The sequence below is a fragment of the Miniopterus schreibersii genome (genome assembly GCF_964146895.1).
Source record: "Miniopterus schreibersii genome assembly, chromosome: 14".
NCBI lineage: Eukaryota > Metazoa > Chordata > Mammalia > Chiroptera > Miniopteridae > Miniopterus > Miniopterus schreibersii.
This window is the reverse complement of record NC_138114.1, coordinates 15,856,724-15,874,538: the sequence shown is the minus strand read 5'-3', so window position 1 is coordinate 15,874,538 and position 17,815 is coordinate 15,856,724. Positions and strand designations below refer to the sequence as shown.

Sequence of the window (17,815 nt, the reverse complement as noted above, 5' to 3'; positions counted from 1 at the left end):
CAGGGCAGCCAGCCTTCCTTCCCCAAAGACCCACTGTCTCCATTCTCTGGGTTTGACTGGCTCGGGCCATTTTCCCAGGGACACACTTGGGTCTTCTAGAGTATTTGGGTCTTTGTTTCATCTGTCCTGGGACTGTCTCTGGGTTTTGACGAAGCCCTCAAGCAGTCATTGTTATTGTGGTTGACGGGCTTGCTGTTTCCTGAGGGTAGTCCTTGAAGTTAAGGACTTTAGGACCAAAGGGAATTTGTGGGGCACAGAGCTGTGCTTGCTGGGAACTTTCAGTCGCCAGTTTCTTGAGATCATTCCTGAGGCACTATATATATGTGTAATTTATTTTTCAGGGCTTCTTCCTTTAATTAAATTTATACTTGGGTGGCTAGCTTGGAGTGGGGTGGACGGAGAGAACTTCTGTCTGAGGCAGTGGAGTGAATGGAGTGGTTTTCAGGTGCCTCAGGCAAAAGTAGGAGAAGCAAGGTAGCTCTTCTCAATCTGACTCTATAGAGCAGTCTGCCTCTTTACTTCTGTCCAAATTTTATTTTTTTCCTTTACATAAAAGATATCTAGTCACCCAAATGATCACCTTGAGGTTTCATTTGTTCAATATGTTGACTAGTAATAATACCTGACACTTATATAGGGTTTCTGTAATAGGCAGAGCACTGTTCATGCTTTGTATTAAATCATTTAATACAACAACCCTAAGAGACAGGTATGATTATGCCCCACATTTTATGGATGAGGGATCAGAAGCACAGAGAGGTTAAATAACTTGCCGAGGTCACACGGGCGGTACTTGGTGGACCCTGGATTCCATTCCAAGCAGTGTGGCTCTAGAACCCTGCTCTTAGCCAACCTAGAGTGCCTCTGATGTGCCATACTGGGTTCAATAAATGCCGTATTGTTTCATAATACCCGTGGCCTTGTGGTCCAACTTTTTTTTTTTTTTTTTTAAATATATCTTTATTGATTTCAGAGAAAGGAAAGGAGAGGGAGAGAGAGAGATAGAAACATCAATGATGAGAGAGTCATTGATGGAGCCCACAACACCGGGCATGTGCCCTGACCGGGAATCAAACCCCGATAGCCTGGATCCCAGGTCGACGCTCAACCGCTAAGCCATGCCTGGCCAGGCGGTCCAACTTTTGAAAAGTATTCTTATCTTTTATTTAATGCAGACGGTTTCAAAGTATGGTCCAGAGACCCACAGAGATCCCCAAGGCCCTTTCAGGGAGTCTGCAAGGTCACAGCAATTTTCAAAGTAATACTAAGATACTGTGTCCTTTCACTCTCATTCTCTCATGAGTGTGCGGTGGAGTTTTCAGGAAATTTCATGACCTGTGATATCACAACAGACTGAATACCAAAGCAGATGTGAGAATGTAGCTGTTTTCTGTTAAGCCAGATATTAAAGTTTGCAAAACTGTAAAACAGTGCTACTCTTCTCACTATTTACAAAGTGTAATTTTCATAAAAATTTGTTGACACATAATGTGTTTATTGGATTTTTTAATGACTTAGTAAGTATTTGTCAAGACTAGCGGCTCTACAGCAGTGGTCCTCAGGCTTGTATGCATTATAGTGACCTGGAGGGCATGTTAAAGCACAGGTGTTGGGTCCTGCCCCCCAAACTTCTAATTCGTAGGTCTGACAACTTGCAGTTCTACCAAGTCCCCAGGTGATGCTGATACTGCCGGCCTGCCCACCTTCACCCCCTGAAAACCACTGCTCTGTAGGAAATGGACTAAGAAATCTGTTGAGAAGTCAAGAAATATTTATTCAAGTTATTATATAATTACTTCAAGCCCACAGAATCATGGGAGAGATGTCTTATACAGCCACATTTTCAAAACCAACCTCTTAAAATAGATACAATCTAAAAAATTCAAAATTTGTGTTTTTGCTAGGAGGCATCTACATCTTTTAATAAATGGCAAGCAGTAAGAGTCCAGGCGGTCGAGGTCACAGGTCGTTAGAACACTCCTGTCCTCTTAAAACAGTGGGGAGGTGGCCGAGGCCTTGTGCTCAGTCAGTTGAGTGCCACCCCTGCACCAAAAGGCCCCAGTTCCATTCCCATCAGGGCTCAGTGCCCTGTAGGGGCTGTGCAGGGGCAGCCAATGGATGGTTTTCTCGCTCCCTCTCCCTTCCCCTCTCCAAAATCAATAAAAACTTTTTTTTTTTTTTTTTTAAGGGGAAAACCATGGGAAGACTAAGCTTCAGCTTCCTTTTTAAACCAATTGCAAAATCACCACAGAGCTTCAGCAAGGAGACATGCACTGCCTGTCAAGTTCATTTATCACTATTTAAACTGATAACATGCTATTCATCCACTTGGTCACAGAGCCAGATACTAGTAACTGATGAGTGTAGACCAGTGAATTTCCATCCCCAATCATGAGATACATGGTTAGAGCTATTGGATTTCCTCTGCTCAAGAGCTGCCATAAATCCCTGGCTGGTGTCAGTTCCCAGGCTTGCAAATCCAGTGCTGTCTACTGATAGGAACTTTCAGCAGGGTTTGCTGAGCTGAACAGGTGTCTGATGAAAGGTGTGTAATCCTTGAAGATTATCTTCCTCCTAAAAGCAGCTAGTTAGCCCAAACACATAATTCAGACAGATGGGGATTGGGAGTCGCCTGCCAGAGTTGACACTTTTGAATTTGAGGAAGTTCATATGGTTTGGCTCCAGGTGGCGTAAAATGAAGGTGTGCGAGGCTAGGGGGTGGCTGCCTTTGGGGGGTAAATCCTTACCCACGTCCACACCTTGCCTGAAAACATTTCATGTTCAGTCCAGACTAGTCTCGAAATCTTACTAGTTTGGAAGGAAGGAATGTTTCCTATTTTAAAAGGGTTAACCTTGCAGCTAATATGCTGGGAGTTCAATTAATTTGGGAAGTTAGGTCTGCAAACATCAATCTTGACCTTGTCTAGATAGTGGTTCCTCCCTTATCCTAATGGATCTGTGCAGGAAGGCATCGCTCTAACCACCCCCACCCAGGAGTTAGCGGTTTCAGACACGGGGGATCAGGGCTAGTTAACATGACAATTGCTTCTCTTACTACAAGTAGGTCACCCTTAACAGAGGTGAGGTGAATTTGGGTCCCCTGTGGTAAAGCTTAGAAATGCTTTCCTTTTGCAGACATCCCATTGTTCTTACCTAACCTTTATGCAAACACCTTGATAACCTTTTGAATTAAGTGTTGTGTGGTCCTTGCACTAAAACTCAGGCCTCACCTGCCACTGGAACAAAAGAGGAAGCCAGCTTTCACTGGTATCAAGATAGTTGCTGTGGGTGAGGCGTTTCCGGGCCAGTCGGCTTCCAATTACAAGTCTCCCGATTGCAGAGTGAGTGCAGCTCACCAGCACCTCTGCTCACAGACAATTTAAAGGGAATAATTTCACCAGCGATTAATTATACTGCAGCTACTGGGGTTTATCCTTCAAATATCACTTTGTTTTCAGTCTGAACAGCCAGGCTTCTCCAGGGATAGCTCAGGTTTCTGATCGAAAGTATCCTGAGTTAGGAAAGGTGTTAGAGCACCATGGGAACCTATTCACTGGGGGTGTATTGTACTTGTTTCAGATGCTTCAGGATAATACGCTGGCTTCCAAGATAAGTGCTTTTTATTTCCCTGCATCTTAGATCAATTTTTTGGAATCTTTTTGGTAAGTTAAATTTAAGAGCTGTAACTTAAACCAGCACATCTCTATAATTACTTAATAAATAAATATTCTTACCAAAAATTATTATCAGTGTGCTATATAGTAATTATGATTTGAGAAGCCTAGAAAAGTAAAAGGAAACAAAAGAAGGCAAGAAATTTATTCTTTAAAACATTCTGTGAAGGTCAAAGTGGTGAAGGGCAACCGCCAGTTCCAACTTTTTTGAGGGACAGTGCCTGTCGCAGGTACAATGTAAATTACATGTTACATCAGCCTAGTGCACAAATGGAGTAGAGTAGACATGACACAACTTCTTCTTCTCTGCTATATAGTTTAATGAATTACAGGTGATTCCACTTAACTAGTAAGGAATCAGAAATGTATCTTTGGTCCTGATTGAGGAACTCAATTCCATTTAAACCCACAATTTCTCCTTCAGGCAGAGACTTTGTGGACTTAGATGGCTCTTAGTACAAGTTCCTTTCATTGTTGTAAGTTCCCTGAGAGTTTCATGAGGTCGGAGAGGAGAGGGAAAGCCTAACTGGGGGCGGTGCAGTGACACTGTGTGGTCTGTGATGTTGATGTGTATCGTCTCTGAAAACCTGCTGATGGTTTTGCTGGTGTGGTAGATACGGAGGTGTTTGCTGTGAAAGTCCAGTGCACTCTGCAGGCTGCCGCCTCCCCCACCCTCTTAAGGCCAGGACTCTGGTAGCAGTGTCAGCCACAGACTGTGTCCAAGGGGTGTCCCTGGAGACAGCCACTTACCCTGGTGGGAGTAACAAGAGCTGAAAGGTTTGCCTAAATGCTCTCTGCAGACCCTAGTTAGCCAGATAGTTCCAGGAGCCTAACCAGCATCAACTCAGGCCCTGGTCAGGTGTATCTGTACTACCTCAGGTGTGAAAACATGAACAGTTGTGTAAAATATATGGGGGGATTCTGGCTGCTTCCTCTTACCCCAGAGTATAGATTGTGGGAGAAGACAGAACAAAGACATACATGCGCTTTCTGCATAAGGTTGCTGCTTGTGGAGGATGTAAGGTGGGGAGGGCACATGCCACCTTCTGACCATTTGGGTTTCACAGAAATCTTTCTGCTACGCTGGGGGGGGTGTTTCCTTTCTGTCTCCAACTGTGGGGTTCAGATAAGAACCAGTGAGGGGCTAGGGAATTTGACAGTCACTGCAGGGGACTTTTAATTGTGGGATCTCATGGACAAAAGGGGGATAGTTCCATGTCCATGGCTCTATGGTTCTCTACACCCCAGGAGTACAGAGCTGGGACCTCCAGCTGACTGAGTAAATTTCTCAGCATGTTTCAAGCACTTAGGAGGCAGGTGACGGATGTGCCAATTATCTGTTCTGAGATTTGGGCACCCTTTGTACTCTGGCAACAGAGAGCTTTTCTCCATATTGACGGGGCACAAGCGATATGGGCTGGACCGGATTCAGCACAGTGGCCATCCTGTTAGCATTCCCGACACACTGCTCTCGAAAGCCTCTGTGTGGAGCCGAATGGCATGTGATCAGTGGTTTGACTATAAAATGTTGTGGTGCTTGTTTGCATTCAATCAAATCCTTTGCACTTAAACATGAGTTAAAGACACAAATAAGTCAAAAGACTGGACCAAAACCTAAAGTTAAACATATGCCTATTCTTTATAACGGCATTCAGATTAAAACCATCAAAATGCAGAATGCTGTGTTACAGCCCTCTAGGCTCAGGCTGGATTTCTTGTTCTGTATTTCTGCATTATTTACTGTGATTCTGAGAGGCAGGAAAGTGCATCAGAAGCATACCTCCTTTTAACAAAAAATCCCAAATTGAGAAAATTTTTGAGAATGCAGCCATTTTGGAAATGTAGATAAAGAAGAAAAATGCTGAAGATTTTGGGTGGTTTACAGAGCAGCATGATTTTGTAATTGCTGCCACCTACTGTATGTGGTTGATGTTTGTTTAAATTGAGGAAGTTCATGAAGGTGAATCTGTTGAAATAGATAATTAGAGCAAGGTAGACACCATTAGTTTATAGCATTTCTTCTCTACTCTGTAAGTGGCTCTTAATTACCAAGACAGCCGCCAGCTTTTATTCATTACCTTCAAGTGGATTTAAAGTTTTGCTCATTTTAAAGTTCTATTTCCAACAAACCTTCACTGTAATGCTGTAAAATGCACATTCAAAAGCTTACCCTGCTCAGGGATTTTCTGAGTATATATGAAACAGTTTGCTTTAAGGAAGTTGTTTTGTTTTATTTGTGTTAATTCATAGAAACAGTGTTCTGGATTTGGATTATAAATTAATTTCCATGAAAGAGGTGAAATTAGAGCTAGTAGAGCTCATGTGAGTTGTAGCCGTTGACTTAAAAGACATTCTTTCATTAGTCTTAAAACAAAGCTTCAGATCAGCCCGCTAGTTAAATGTAACAAGCAATATAGGATCTGAGTCAACGGAGGCCCTTCTCTTTTATTAAGACCCAGCTGTCAAAGGGTCATTAGGTCCTTCCTGTGGATAACAACTTGCCCATTAATGTTTGGGGTGGTCCCTCAACAGGATTTCTTAGTAAGTGCCTGACATTTACTTTTTGAAAGCATCTAAAGCTGGTGTGAGACCTGAATGTTGAGACTTATCAGCAGTAATGTCTTCAGCCCTGGTTTTGTTAAAATACCACAGTGTGTATTTGGAGTGCTCCTGCTTAGCTGTATGAGTTGACTCACAGTGTCACAATAAAAGATTCAGAAGCAGAAACTTCATGGAGATCAAATCACTGTAACTGGAAAGAGACTACGTGTGTAAAATTCATACACTTCTGATGGATGTTTTTACCTTATATTACTACCTTATATAATTTTGAGTGGCCCCTGTTCCAGTGTCTGAAAACACCACCATGAGGTTGACTATGCTTTTTTCTGCCGTAGGCTATTTGCTTTCTAGAAGAGAAGGCCAAGCAGGGTCTCCTGAAAAGCCACTCTCTGATCTGGGCCGTCTCTCCTACCTGGCCTATTGGAAGAGCGTCATCTTAGAGTATCTCTTCCACCACCATGAGAGGCACATCAGCATCAAGGCCATCAGCAGAGCTACAGGCATGTGTCCACATGACATCGCCACCACTCTGCAGCACCTCCACATGATTGACAAGAGGGACGGCAGGTGAGTCCTGGTGCCCCAGGCAACCCCAGCTGCCTCTCAAGCATCTCACACCAGAAAGGATCCCTGGAGTCAGGCAGATTCATTCCAGTTAAAGATGAGAGGTTCCCCAACAGTACCATTAAAAACCTTACTTCTAAAAAGAAAACAGGAAATGATACTTTTTTGCTGGTCACATTTCAATTTGCTGTACCTTTTCATTGACAAGCTTTCTGATTTTTCCTCACCCAGGTAATATTAGTGCTAGCATATGTCATTATGTGAAGGTGAAATGAAATTTCAGCTTTTGATTGCACTTTGTTCTGCCTCTTCACATTACAGATTTGTTATCATTAGAAGAGAAAAGTTGATATTGGGCCACATGGAAAAGCTGAAAACCTGTTCTCGGTCCAATGAACTTGATCCAGAGAGTCTGAGGTGGACCCCAATTTTAATTTCTAATGCCGCCGTTTCTGAAGAAGAGCGAGAAGCTGAAAAAGAGGTAATGATTGGCTTCGTCAGCATAAGCTGTGTCACTTCAATCTTGTAGCGTTCTTAAGCTAAGCAGGTCTCCAAAATCATTGTCAAAAGCTTGGTTATGTAGAGAGGGCTTGTGAAAGGATATGGCACTAATTTATCTAACTGAGCTTGCATGGTAAGACATGATAATTTTATTGAATTGAGTATGAAAAATGAAACATTTATCATTGATCACAAAGCAGCATTTTCACTACTGACAGCATGTAATCAGATCAAATTTGGTGCTGAGCTCCGAGGCTGCAGTGTCAATCGATTCTTTGTGTTTATGAACTTGCTTAAAGTGCTCCATGCCAGCGAGCATGTAATGTCCTGATAAAGGACTCAAATCAATTCGCCGCGTCATTAATACTGCTAAACATCCCATGAAACCCAATCTCCTTTGATTTGTTACCCTAACTGATGTCAGCCCTGAGATGGTGCAGCTGGCAGGCCGCTTGGCCGGCTGGCGGGCGGCCGAAGGGCCAGCTCTGCCTGTGACCCGCGGAGCGCCCGCCGCCCCTCGCCCTCTCACCGCCGGCCCGCTGCCTCTCCCCGCAGGCCGAGCGGCTGATGGAGCAGGCGAGCTGCTGGGAGAAGGAGGAGCTGGACGCGCCGCCGCGAGCCGGCAGCCGCCAGTCACCCGCCAAGGCGCAGTCCAAGAATAAGTTCGCGCACCCCCCGGAGGGCCGGCCCGCGGGGGACCGCGCGCAGCTGGCGGCGCTGTGCAGAGAGAGCAGCGAGGAGGAGGAGGAGGAGGAGGAGGAGGATGACGAGGAGGAGGAGGAAGAGGAGGAGGAGGAAGAGGAGGAGGAGGAGGAGGAGGAGGAAGAAAACGTGCAGAGCTCTCCGCCCAGGTTGACTAAGCCGCAGTCGGTTGCCATAAAGAGAAAGGTAAGCGTCTGCTTGGAGTCCCGGCCGTCCGTTTCCCTCAGACCCTGTCGCTGCAGACGTTCTGTTAGCATTTGCTGCGTTCTCCGTCCTCTAGATGGAGTTTATTTGTCCAGGCCGCCGATCATGTATCGTCTCCGTTTATCTCGCCGTCTGATTGTGTTTACTTTGAGGTTGGTTAGCGCGGGGACAGGAAAGGGGCGGGCTGGCTCTCTCGGCTCGTAGTTACTGCCACCTGCTGGCGTGTGGGACTAGAGCACGTCAGGCGGTGGGAGCAGAGAAGGGCCCTGGCCAGCACTTAGACCACCTCAGCAACTTTTGATGAAAATGTCAAGGCCTCGCGAGGCCAGGAGACTTGTCCAACGTCACACAACTCATTAGAGATGGAGCCAGGACCAGGTGAATGCTCAGACTCCAAGCCCAGCACTCCTGATGCTATTTCTTTTTCTTGTTAGAAGCTATATAAGGCCATTCATTTGGATGCTGATATTTTGCGTTTGTGGCCAAGTCCACATTACTGAAACTTCTCATATCTTAGTGGCCTGGTGGTTTCTCTACGTACCCCTGGTGCAGAAGGTAAAAAACTGGTTTTGTCTTTAGGTACCTGCTCAACCCAGATCTGATATCTTTGTCTTCAGTCTCCATCTGTGACATAGAGAGGGGCCAGATAATGTTAGCGTAGCCAAAACTAATAGAGATAGCACAGTACAAGTTAAGACTCTGCCCAAGGCCATCCTATGTGGTGTTGTCAAAGAACCTGCTGTTCTAACTCCCAGCTCAGTGTGTTTTCTTCAAAGCCTGGGATCTTTTAGTGGAAGAGCAGCTGTGGGGAGGTGGTAGAAAGGAGCATCCCATAAAGTGGACTTCAGACTTATGAAAAATGTTTTGATTTCTTACAAGGAAAATATTCATGTGTTTTGTATATAACCAAAAAAATTTGTTTTAAAAACATCAAAAACCAGAATTATCCAAGGCATGATAGATACGGGCTACCATCATATAAATGGACTCAACCTGAGGAAAACCAGCTCTTTGCATTAGCTCTACTCATGTTTGGGGAAATCCAGTGGACTAGGGAGGGCAGGCCAATTAGGAAATGAATAACCATAAATGTAAAGTTATAGGATATGATTATCAGGCTTATATATGCACTTTAGTGAACATTCAAAGAGTTAAAAATGTGAGACACAATAATTATTGGGCACAGTTTACCTAGAGTTTGAGTTTTAACCATGCATATTGAAAACCTTTCTTTACAATATATTCTCAATATTTTGGGGGCCCATTATTGACAGATTTACATTTTAGCAGCAAATCTTTTTGTTATTCCTATTTTTAAATTTTGTATCATTAAATGCTTTTTGCTCGAAAATATGTTTTATAATTGCAATTATGAGGAGTCATTTGTGCTGATCTTTAGTGCAGCTGAAAATTTTTTTTTATATCTTATATAAATAAGACATCTCACGTCTTTTATTTTTTAGATGCCTTCTATGTTAAAATAGTTATAAAATTATCAGTTGCTGACATCCCTACAGCCACCAGTAAATGACTGTTAACATTTTAATCCTTTCCTTTAGCACACTTTTCCTTGTTCCTGAAGTCTTATGAAATGTAACAAGGAGGCTAGTCTTGTACGTCATCATATGTCCTAGGGTGCTTTGGATGTAGTTGGTGCTCCTTGAGCAGTTATCAAGCATTAAATGAGTGATCAGTAACTAGTTAATTGTTGCAACATTTATAGACATCGGTGTCCACGACTTAGGAGCTGTGATATACAGGATATTGAAGCCAGCAAGTACTATTGGAAAATACGTGCTAGAAAAGCAAACCTTAGCTTTTAAAATCTACAGTTAAGCTTCTAGGATGTTCTCTTCTCAAAGCATCTGCTTGAGTAAACAACTGTTTTATTTGGAAAACACTTGCCTGTGTAGCTGGAGCCCGAGAGGGATGTTAAACATCAAATGGAAGGTTAAGTACAAAGGCGGTACAGAAGTCTTTATGTGTAAGATTCTTAGACTCACGTGCAGTACATGTTTGCTGCATATCGACTCAACCATTTAATTTCTCATGAGCTCTGTGTATTATGTTTGGAATTAATTTCAGAGGCCTTTTGTGCTAAAGAAGAAAAGGGGTCGTAAACGCAGGCGGATCAACAGCAGTGTAACAACTGAGACCATTTCCGAGACGACAGAAGTGCTGAATGAGCCCTTTGACAACTCAGATGAAGAGAGGCCAATGCCACAGCTGGAGCCTACCTGTGAGATCGAAGTGGAGGAAGACGGCGGGAAGCCCGTCCTGAGAAAAGCATTCCAACATCAGCCTGGGAAGAAAAGACAAACAGAGGAAAAGGAAGGAAGAGACAATCATTGCTTTAAGAATGCTGACCCTTGTAGAAGTAAGTGGAGGAATTATAAAAACCTTACCCTTGTGAATATCTGTACATTACTGCCCGAAAGGCACCTGGAGTCATGCCCAAGGGCATCCTGAGGATGTGTGGACCCACCAGAAAGAAGTGCTCGTCTGTCCTTTCTCATTCATAAAAGGTTCTAGCCCTTCTCCCTGGAATTGGGTTTTATGTTAAACAACTTCTAAGGCCAGAACATTCCTCTAGGAGAGGTTTATCTTATGTTCCAGAAATTGGCTTGTCCTCGAAAACTCTGAAGTCTGTCAAAAAGAAACACACTGCATTTTCTGATTCTAATATGTACTTTTCCCCACATTTAGTATTTCTGAAATCAGAGTATAATTATCAATGTGAGCATTGAATGCAGTAGCTTTCTTTTTTCCTGAAAAACAAGTATTAGTAAGTTGATGATGCATCTTATAATCATCGGTGTCTTAGGTTATATTTATCAAGAATCAGCTAAATGCATACCATCACTATTTTTAGCTTTGATAATACAGGATAATGTTGAAATCAGGAAACTGTCCTTCCTTTTATATTACTATTTGACAGTTGCTGCTGGTAGGGACACTCCACCCCATCCTCTGAAAAAGCACCTAAAACACCTCTGGATCATCTTTGATGCCCTGTTTAAAAGCAACCATCCCTTGCCTGTGCGTCTGGGAACTTGTGCTCCCAGCTGAGTTGTGAGGGTCTGTGGGACAGGCTCTCTGCTCTACTGCTGAAGTGACTGTATTAAAAAACTTATTTTATTCCCATCTAGGGAACAGGCCATCTCACTTCCCTGGGCACCACAGGTTGTCATTCTCGCTTTTGAAAAGCCACAGTTCTCAGAACATGAGCAATTAATTAATAGGATCCTGAGGGAATGACATCTTACCCTGGGTATAGAGAAACCAAGCCTTATTCTTTAGTTTCTTTAAACAAACAAACAAACATATAAACAACCACAGCAAGCTGCAGCAAGCAATCACTTTTGTGTGGAAATTGAGCCTTATTACCACATGTCAGCTGTCTTCTCAGTAAATCGTCACTAACTTCATTCTGCACTTGGTGTTATTTGCCTTTAAAAATGCTAAGTGGCCAAGTTACACCTGATTTCTTTCTTAAATAATTAAGAGAAAACCCATCTTCCAATTTAGAGAGGTCTTTCTGTAAGAGCTGGTAGGTCCAGTAGCACTTGGAATAAGAATGGAGAATCCAGGGGCACTGGCGTGGCTGTCACCTGCCCATGTGAATAGATATGAAACCATTTGAACGTCTCAAGGTGTCTGTTGACTAGTTATTGTACTTTGCGCTTCTGAAGGATCCATCCACACTGCATTTGTGTTCTCTTCAGCTAGCCAGTTTGAGTGTAGTACTTGCAGGTAAGTTTATGTGTAATTTTTTTTATTACGTAAATGAGCTAAAAACTCACCCTGCTCTGTACTGATTGGATTAGAAATCACTCCCTCGCCCGGCCGGCGTGGCTCAGCAGTTGAGCATTGACCTATGATCCCAGGAGATCGCAGTTCCATTCCTGGTCGGGGCACATGCTGGGGTTGCAGGCTCCATCCCTAGTCGGGGGCGTGCAGGAGGCAGCCAATCAATGACTCTCTCATCACTGATGTTTCTATCTTTCCCTCTCCCCTCCTCTCTCTGAAATCAATAAAGACATATTTTTAAAAAAAGGAAAGAAATCACTGCCTTCTAGCAAAGGGGATCTCTGTTCCAAGTTGATTATTAGATCTTATTTTTGTTCCCCAAAATAAGTCTTCCCAAGTTTGTTCTTCTAATAAGGCTATTTCTCTTCGTAAAGCTTTCTCTTTACATTGACCCTCCAGGAGATCAGCATGATCTTTAGTTGTCTGAGATCTTAAGAGAACTTGGGTGTTTATACGTGTCTTTATTCATATATTTTCTTGTGTGCTTATATCTATAAAAATATACTTACATATTTATATTCATATGTGCATACAGGTACAATAAAAATCAGCTGAACCAAAATGAACTTGACAATTACCGTTTGTTTCTTATTTACTTTAGTATTCAAACCACACATTTGAGCAGCAAATTGATCCAAAATACAGTCTGGACAGAATTAGTGATAAAAAGAATACCTGTGTTTTAAATGTTCAATAATTTCATGGTAAATACATTATAGTTTATGTCATGCAAAAATGATGATCCTGTAGTAGATTACAGATGTGTTTAGTTATTTACTCATTTCTTTCAGAGGTACACAGTTTATTTTTATGCCAGAGAGAACATTCAAATCAAAGTAAATAATGTCATCTGAGATCATTTATATTCAGCAATTGTCCACAAAACAAAGTTCACTTTCTCAGGATAGATATGTGAGTTAGGCTTCTAGTCACTTAAAGGTACACTGGTGACTTGGATATGAGCTAGCATTAACCCCCTTCCCCTGTATTTCCTAACTTGTAAACGTTCGAGTGGATTTTTTTACAATGTGGAATTCTGGGCATCAGTGAATATCTTATTTGTTAAATTCAGGAAAGTTTATTGCAATTGCCTGTACCCATGTGCTTTCTAAAAAGCACAGCTTTCTGTTGTGAGAGTGAGTGTGTTGTGTGTGTGTGTGCACGTGTGCGTGTGTGGCGTGTACTGTATTCCCAGACCCGGATGATTTACCCAGTTTATACCACAATATTATTCTACATTAGTCTTGACTGTATCTTTACCACCAAGTCTTCAAATGCTAAGTTGAAAGCCGTGCTTGCTGACTAATTAGAGGAATGAGTTCAGGTCGTCCGTGACTGTGTTTTCTAAGACTTTGTTTTTCTTCCTCCCCTTCTCTCTCCTCCACAAGACAACATGGATGATGATGCAGAAAACTTGAAAGAAGGCAGCAGAGACAATCCTGAACCTCTCAAGTGCAAACAAGTGTGGCCAAAAGGGTCAAAGCGTGGCCTGTCTAAGTGGAGGCCAAGCAAGGAAAGGAAGACGGGGTTTAAGCTGAACCTGTACACCCCCCCGGAGACCCCCATGGAGCCCGATGACCAGGCGACGGCGGAGGGGCAGAAGGAGACCCTGGAAGACAAAAGCAGCCCCTCGGCCTCCCCCGCCAGGACCGAGGAGGAGGCCCCGGGAGCTGTGGACCCCCTGCCGCCTCGGGACGCAGACGGAAAGGAGGAGACGTGTAGGCCCGTGAGCCCGAGGAAGTCGCCGGGGGAAAAGCCGGAGGACGACCCCGCCAGCCCCGAGGAGGGCGACGGCGAGGGCGACGGCGACGGCGACGGGGACGGGGACGGCGGGGGGGGCCCCGGCGGACCCACGAGCCGGGCGCAGGAGGACCCCGCCGCCGGCCTGGACCCCGCGGACCCCGCGCCTGCCCCCTGCGAGGAGGAGGAGGAGGAGGAGGAGGAGCCGTCCCCCGCCGAGGGCCGCGACGCCGACGACGAGGACGACAGCCACGGGGGACCCGCGGGCGCGCAGGGGGACGCGCGCCCCCGGGAGGCCCTCAGAGAGGCCCTGGGAAACCAGGGCGCTTTTTTAGACCTCGGCGTCCAGCCCAGTCACTTGCACCCGGAGGTCTTGATGGACTGTGGCGTTGACCTTGCAGCCTCATGCGGCGGTGACCCCAAGGAGCTCGCCGGGGACGCGGAGACCGCGCCCGAGTCTGACGAGGAGGCCGCCGCGGAGGCGCGGAGCCGGGACCAGCGGGGCCGCGAGGCGGGGCCCGAGCCCAAGGAGGGCGGCGCGGCGGCCCTGGAAACCGACTCGGAGACCGCCCAGGCGGTTCAGTCCTTGACGCGGGAGAACAGCGAGCAGGAGGACACCTTTCAGGATTGTGCCGAGACGCAGGAGGCCTGCAGAAGCCTGCAGAACTACGCCCACTCAGACCAAAGTCCGCAGATCGCTGCCACCCTGGACGACTGCCAGCAGTCGGACCACAGCAGCCCAGGCTCATCCGTCCATTCCCATCCCGGCCAGTCGGTGCGGTCGGTCAGCAGCCCAAGTGTCCCTGCCCTGGAAAACAGCTACGCCCAAATCAGCCCGGATCAAAGTGCCATCTCAGTGCCATCTTTGCAGAACATGGAAACCAGCCCGATGATGGATGTCCCGTCAGTTTCAGACCATTCACAACAGGTCGTGGACAGCGGATTTAGTGACCTGGGCAGTATCGAGAGCACAACCGAGAACTACGAAAACCCAAGCAGCTATGATTCCACTATGGGTGGCAGCATTTGCGGCAACGGCTCTTCGCAGAACAGCTGCTCCTATAGCAACCTCACCTCCAGCAATCTGACGCAGAGCAGCTGCGCTGTCACCCAGCAGATGTCCAACATCAGCGGGAGCTGCAGCATGCTGCAGCAGACCAGCATCAGCTCTCCCCCCACCTGCAGCGTCAAGTCTCCCCAAGGCTGCGTGGTGGAGAGGCCTCCGAGCAGCAGCCAGCAGCTGGCCCAGTGCAGCATGGCTGCGAACTTCACCCCGCCCATGCAGCTGGCCGAGATCCCCGAGGCCGGCAACGCCAACATCAGCTTATATGAACGAATGGGTCAAAGTGATTTTGGGGCTGGGCACTACCCACAGCCGTCCGCCACTTTCAGCCTTGCCAAACTACAGCAGTTAACTAACACACTTATTGATCATTCATTGCCTTACAGCCATTCCGCTGCTGTGACTTCCTATGCAAACAGTGCCTCTTTGTCCACACCATTAAGTAACACAGGGCTTGTTCAGCTTTCTCAGTCTCCACACTCTGTCCCTGGGGGACCCCAAGCACAAGCTACCATGACCCCGCCCCCCAACCTGACTCCTCCTCCGATGAACCTGCCACCGCCTCTTTTGCAACGCAACATGGCTGCATCAAATATTGGCATCTCCCACAGCCAAAGACTGCAGACCCAGATTGCCAGCAAGGGCCACGTCTCCATGAGAACCAAATCGGCATCTCTGTCACCAGCCGCTGCCACCCATCAGTCACAGATCTATGGGCGCTCTCAGACTGTAGCCATGCAGGGTCCTACTCGGACTTTAACAATGCAGAGAGGCATGAACATGAGTGTGAACCTGATGCCAGCCCCAGCCTACAACGTCAACTCCGTGAACATGAACATGAACACTCTCAATGCCATGAATGGGTACAGCATGTCCCAGCCGATGATGAACAGCGGCTACCACGGCAACCACGGCTACATGAATCAAACGCCCCAGTACCCTATGCAGATGCAGATGGGCATGATGGGGACCCAGCCATATGCCCAGCAGCCAATGCAGACCCCACCCCACGGTAATATGATGTACACAGCCCCCGGACACCATGGCTACATGAACACAGGCATGTCCAAACAGTCTCTCAATGGGTCCTACATGAGAAGGTAGGCGACGCGGGCAGTCACAAGCCCCCTGGGCATCACTATCGGGTTGATGTGCACAAATCCCTTCGAAGGGTACGATTTCAAAACCAGCAGTTGGTGTGAATGCAGAAACATTTGTTGGCACCATTTATTTAAAAAAAAAAAAAAAAAAGCTGTATGCAGCAGAAAGCCTTATACAAGTTGTTTTTCTTTCCTTTTTTTTTTTTTTTTGTTACCTTTGTTTCTGTTACTTTTATACGAAGTTCTCTGCAAAGGAAGGCCTCTCTTTGGACTACAGTTGGAGGCAGCCACTTGTTGTGCCTGCTTCCGTTAAACAATGTGGATATCAAGCCCCGCAACCCCAAGTTATCTGTTTTAATACGGAACCTAGAGCTTTTTTTTCTTCCCTGTCCACTCCATGTAAATGCCTTTAGCATTTCAGTTATTGTATATTTTGTTTAAGGTGACACTTCAGCATGCCGCTAATGTCTTTGTTAGTGACAGTGCATTTTGTAGTACTGTACAAGTGTTGTGCTAACAGTAAGCCATTTCTTAAGTTTTTTGCCTTGATTAGGGTGCCCTAATTTGAGGGTTTTAAAAAAAACTATATTTTTGTTAATTATAAAACTGTAAAGAGCTATAAAAGCTATTCTCATTTGGTTAGTCAAAAGGGTTTTATTGCTAAATGTTTGGTGTAAAGTTGAGACCCTTTTCCATTTTGGTGACAGATTTCTTTGGGGGAAAAAAGGCAGCTTTCTGTTTTATAAATGCAGACTTCTGTTTATTGAATGAAGCATATCTCAGTGTTTATCTGTCAGGTTTTGAAACATTTCATATATGTCCAAATACTTGGCAGGATTTAAAAAAAATAGTGAATTTGGTGTAAAGTTGCTATTTTATGGAAATGCCTCTAACTTTACATTTTCATTCCATCTGTAGATTTTTCTATCTTTATAAAATATGGGAGTTATTTTTTAAGGGAAATAGAGAAGTAGCCTGTGAATAGCTCCACCTAAGCTTACAGCTCCAGCGCATGTACAAAGCAGAGGAGTGGTGTGTGTCTGTTTATATTGCTTCCCTTTTGTAGCCTTTGTACCTGAACAGGTGACTGTCAGGGCCAAGCAGGAGAGGCGCAACCCTTGTATAAAATAGGAGCCAGCGACACTCTTGGATTTATCTGTTCTCTTTTTAGTCAGTCACTTCAAAAAAAACAAAAAAATTTAAAAAAAAAGCTGTACATTTTAACATAAAATAAATTATGATGAGCCATTTTTAGCCTCTTGTGTCCTGTCATATTATGATTGATAGAGATGACCAATTGAACTGTATCATGTGTCACATCTCCGAACACATACACATTTCGGGAAAATAAATTATTTAGTGTAAATTGGAGTTAAGAGATTTTCTGATTTGTTTTGACTTTGGGGGAGGGGGTTGGCAATAAATAAGAGTAATATCTAATAAAACCATCACATATACCAAATACCTATTTAATAAATTAATTTATAATGGATTTTAATGCTTTTCATGAAAGTTTATTTTATGCGAGTGCATACCTTCTGTATGCCAATCATTGTCTTTAAAATAAAGTGAATTTGTTTTTTTCTTTTTGACTTTGATCTTCATTTGCAAAGGGGTCCTGCACAAATACCCAGGTGTCTCAGCTGTTCAGTCTGAGTAAACCCCCTCAGGGCTCGTACAGCCGTAGCCAACTCCATTTCTCTCAAGAACAATACCCAGAAAAAAGAGCACCCAGTTCGGGATTTTATATTTGAAAAATCATTTTCTTAAAAGAGTGTGAAAGTTTTGCTCTGTTGTGAATGAGTGATTGGATGTTTTCTTTAGTGTCTAAAGTTTAGACCAAAAGAGAAAAAAGTCAATGTTTTCAAATATTATTTTATGAAATTCAGAGAAGG

General features: G+C 44.7%; 2 protein-coding genes across 10 annotated transcripts in view; both read left to right on the top strand.

Annotated features, from left to right (window-relative positions):
• The window catches only part of KAT6B (lysine acetyltransferase 6B), a 165,949-nt gene extending 148,444 nt beyond the window's left edge, over positions 1-17,505 (top strand). For all 9 annotated transcript variants that reach the window (XM_081157944.1, XM_081157942.1, XM_081157940.1 and 6 more), the window contains 5 exons: positions 6,572-6,803; positions 7,122-7,281; positions 7,857-8,189; positions 10,293-10,584; positions 13,406-17,505. In XM_081157944.1, the coding sequence (XP_081014070.1) occupies positions 6,572-6,803; positions 7,122-7,281; positions 7,857-8,189; positions 10,293-10,584; positions 13,406-15,924 (3,536 nt within the window). In that variant the 3' untranslated portion in view covers positions 15,925-17,505. The remainder of the gene's footprint in view (positions 1-6,571; positions 6,804-7,121; positions 7,282-7,856; positions 8,190-10,292; positions 10,585-13,405) is intronic.
• ADK (adenosine kinase) overlaps positions 1-17,815 on the top strand; it is an 888,023-nt gene that overhangs the window by 605,040 nt on the left and 265,168 nt on the right. The window lies entirely within an intron of this gene.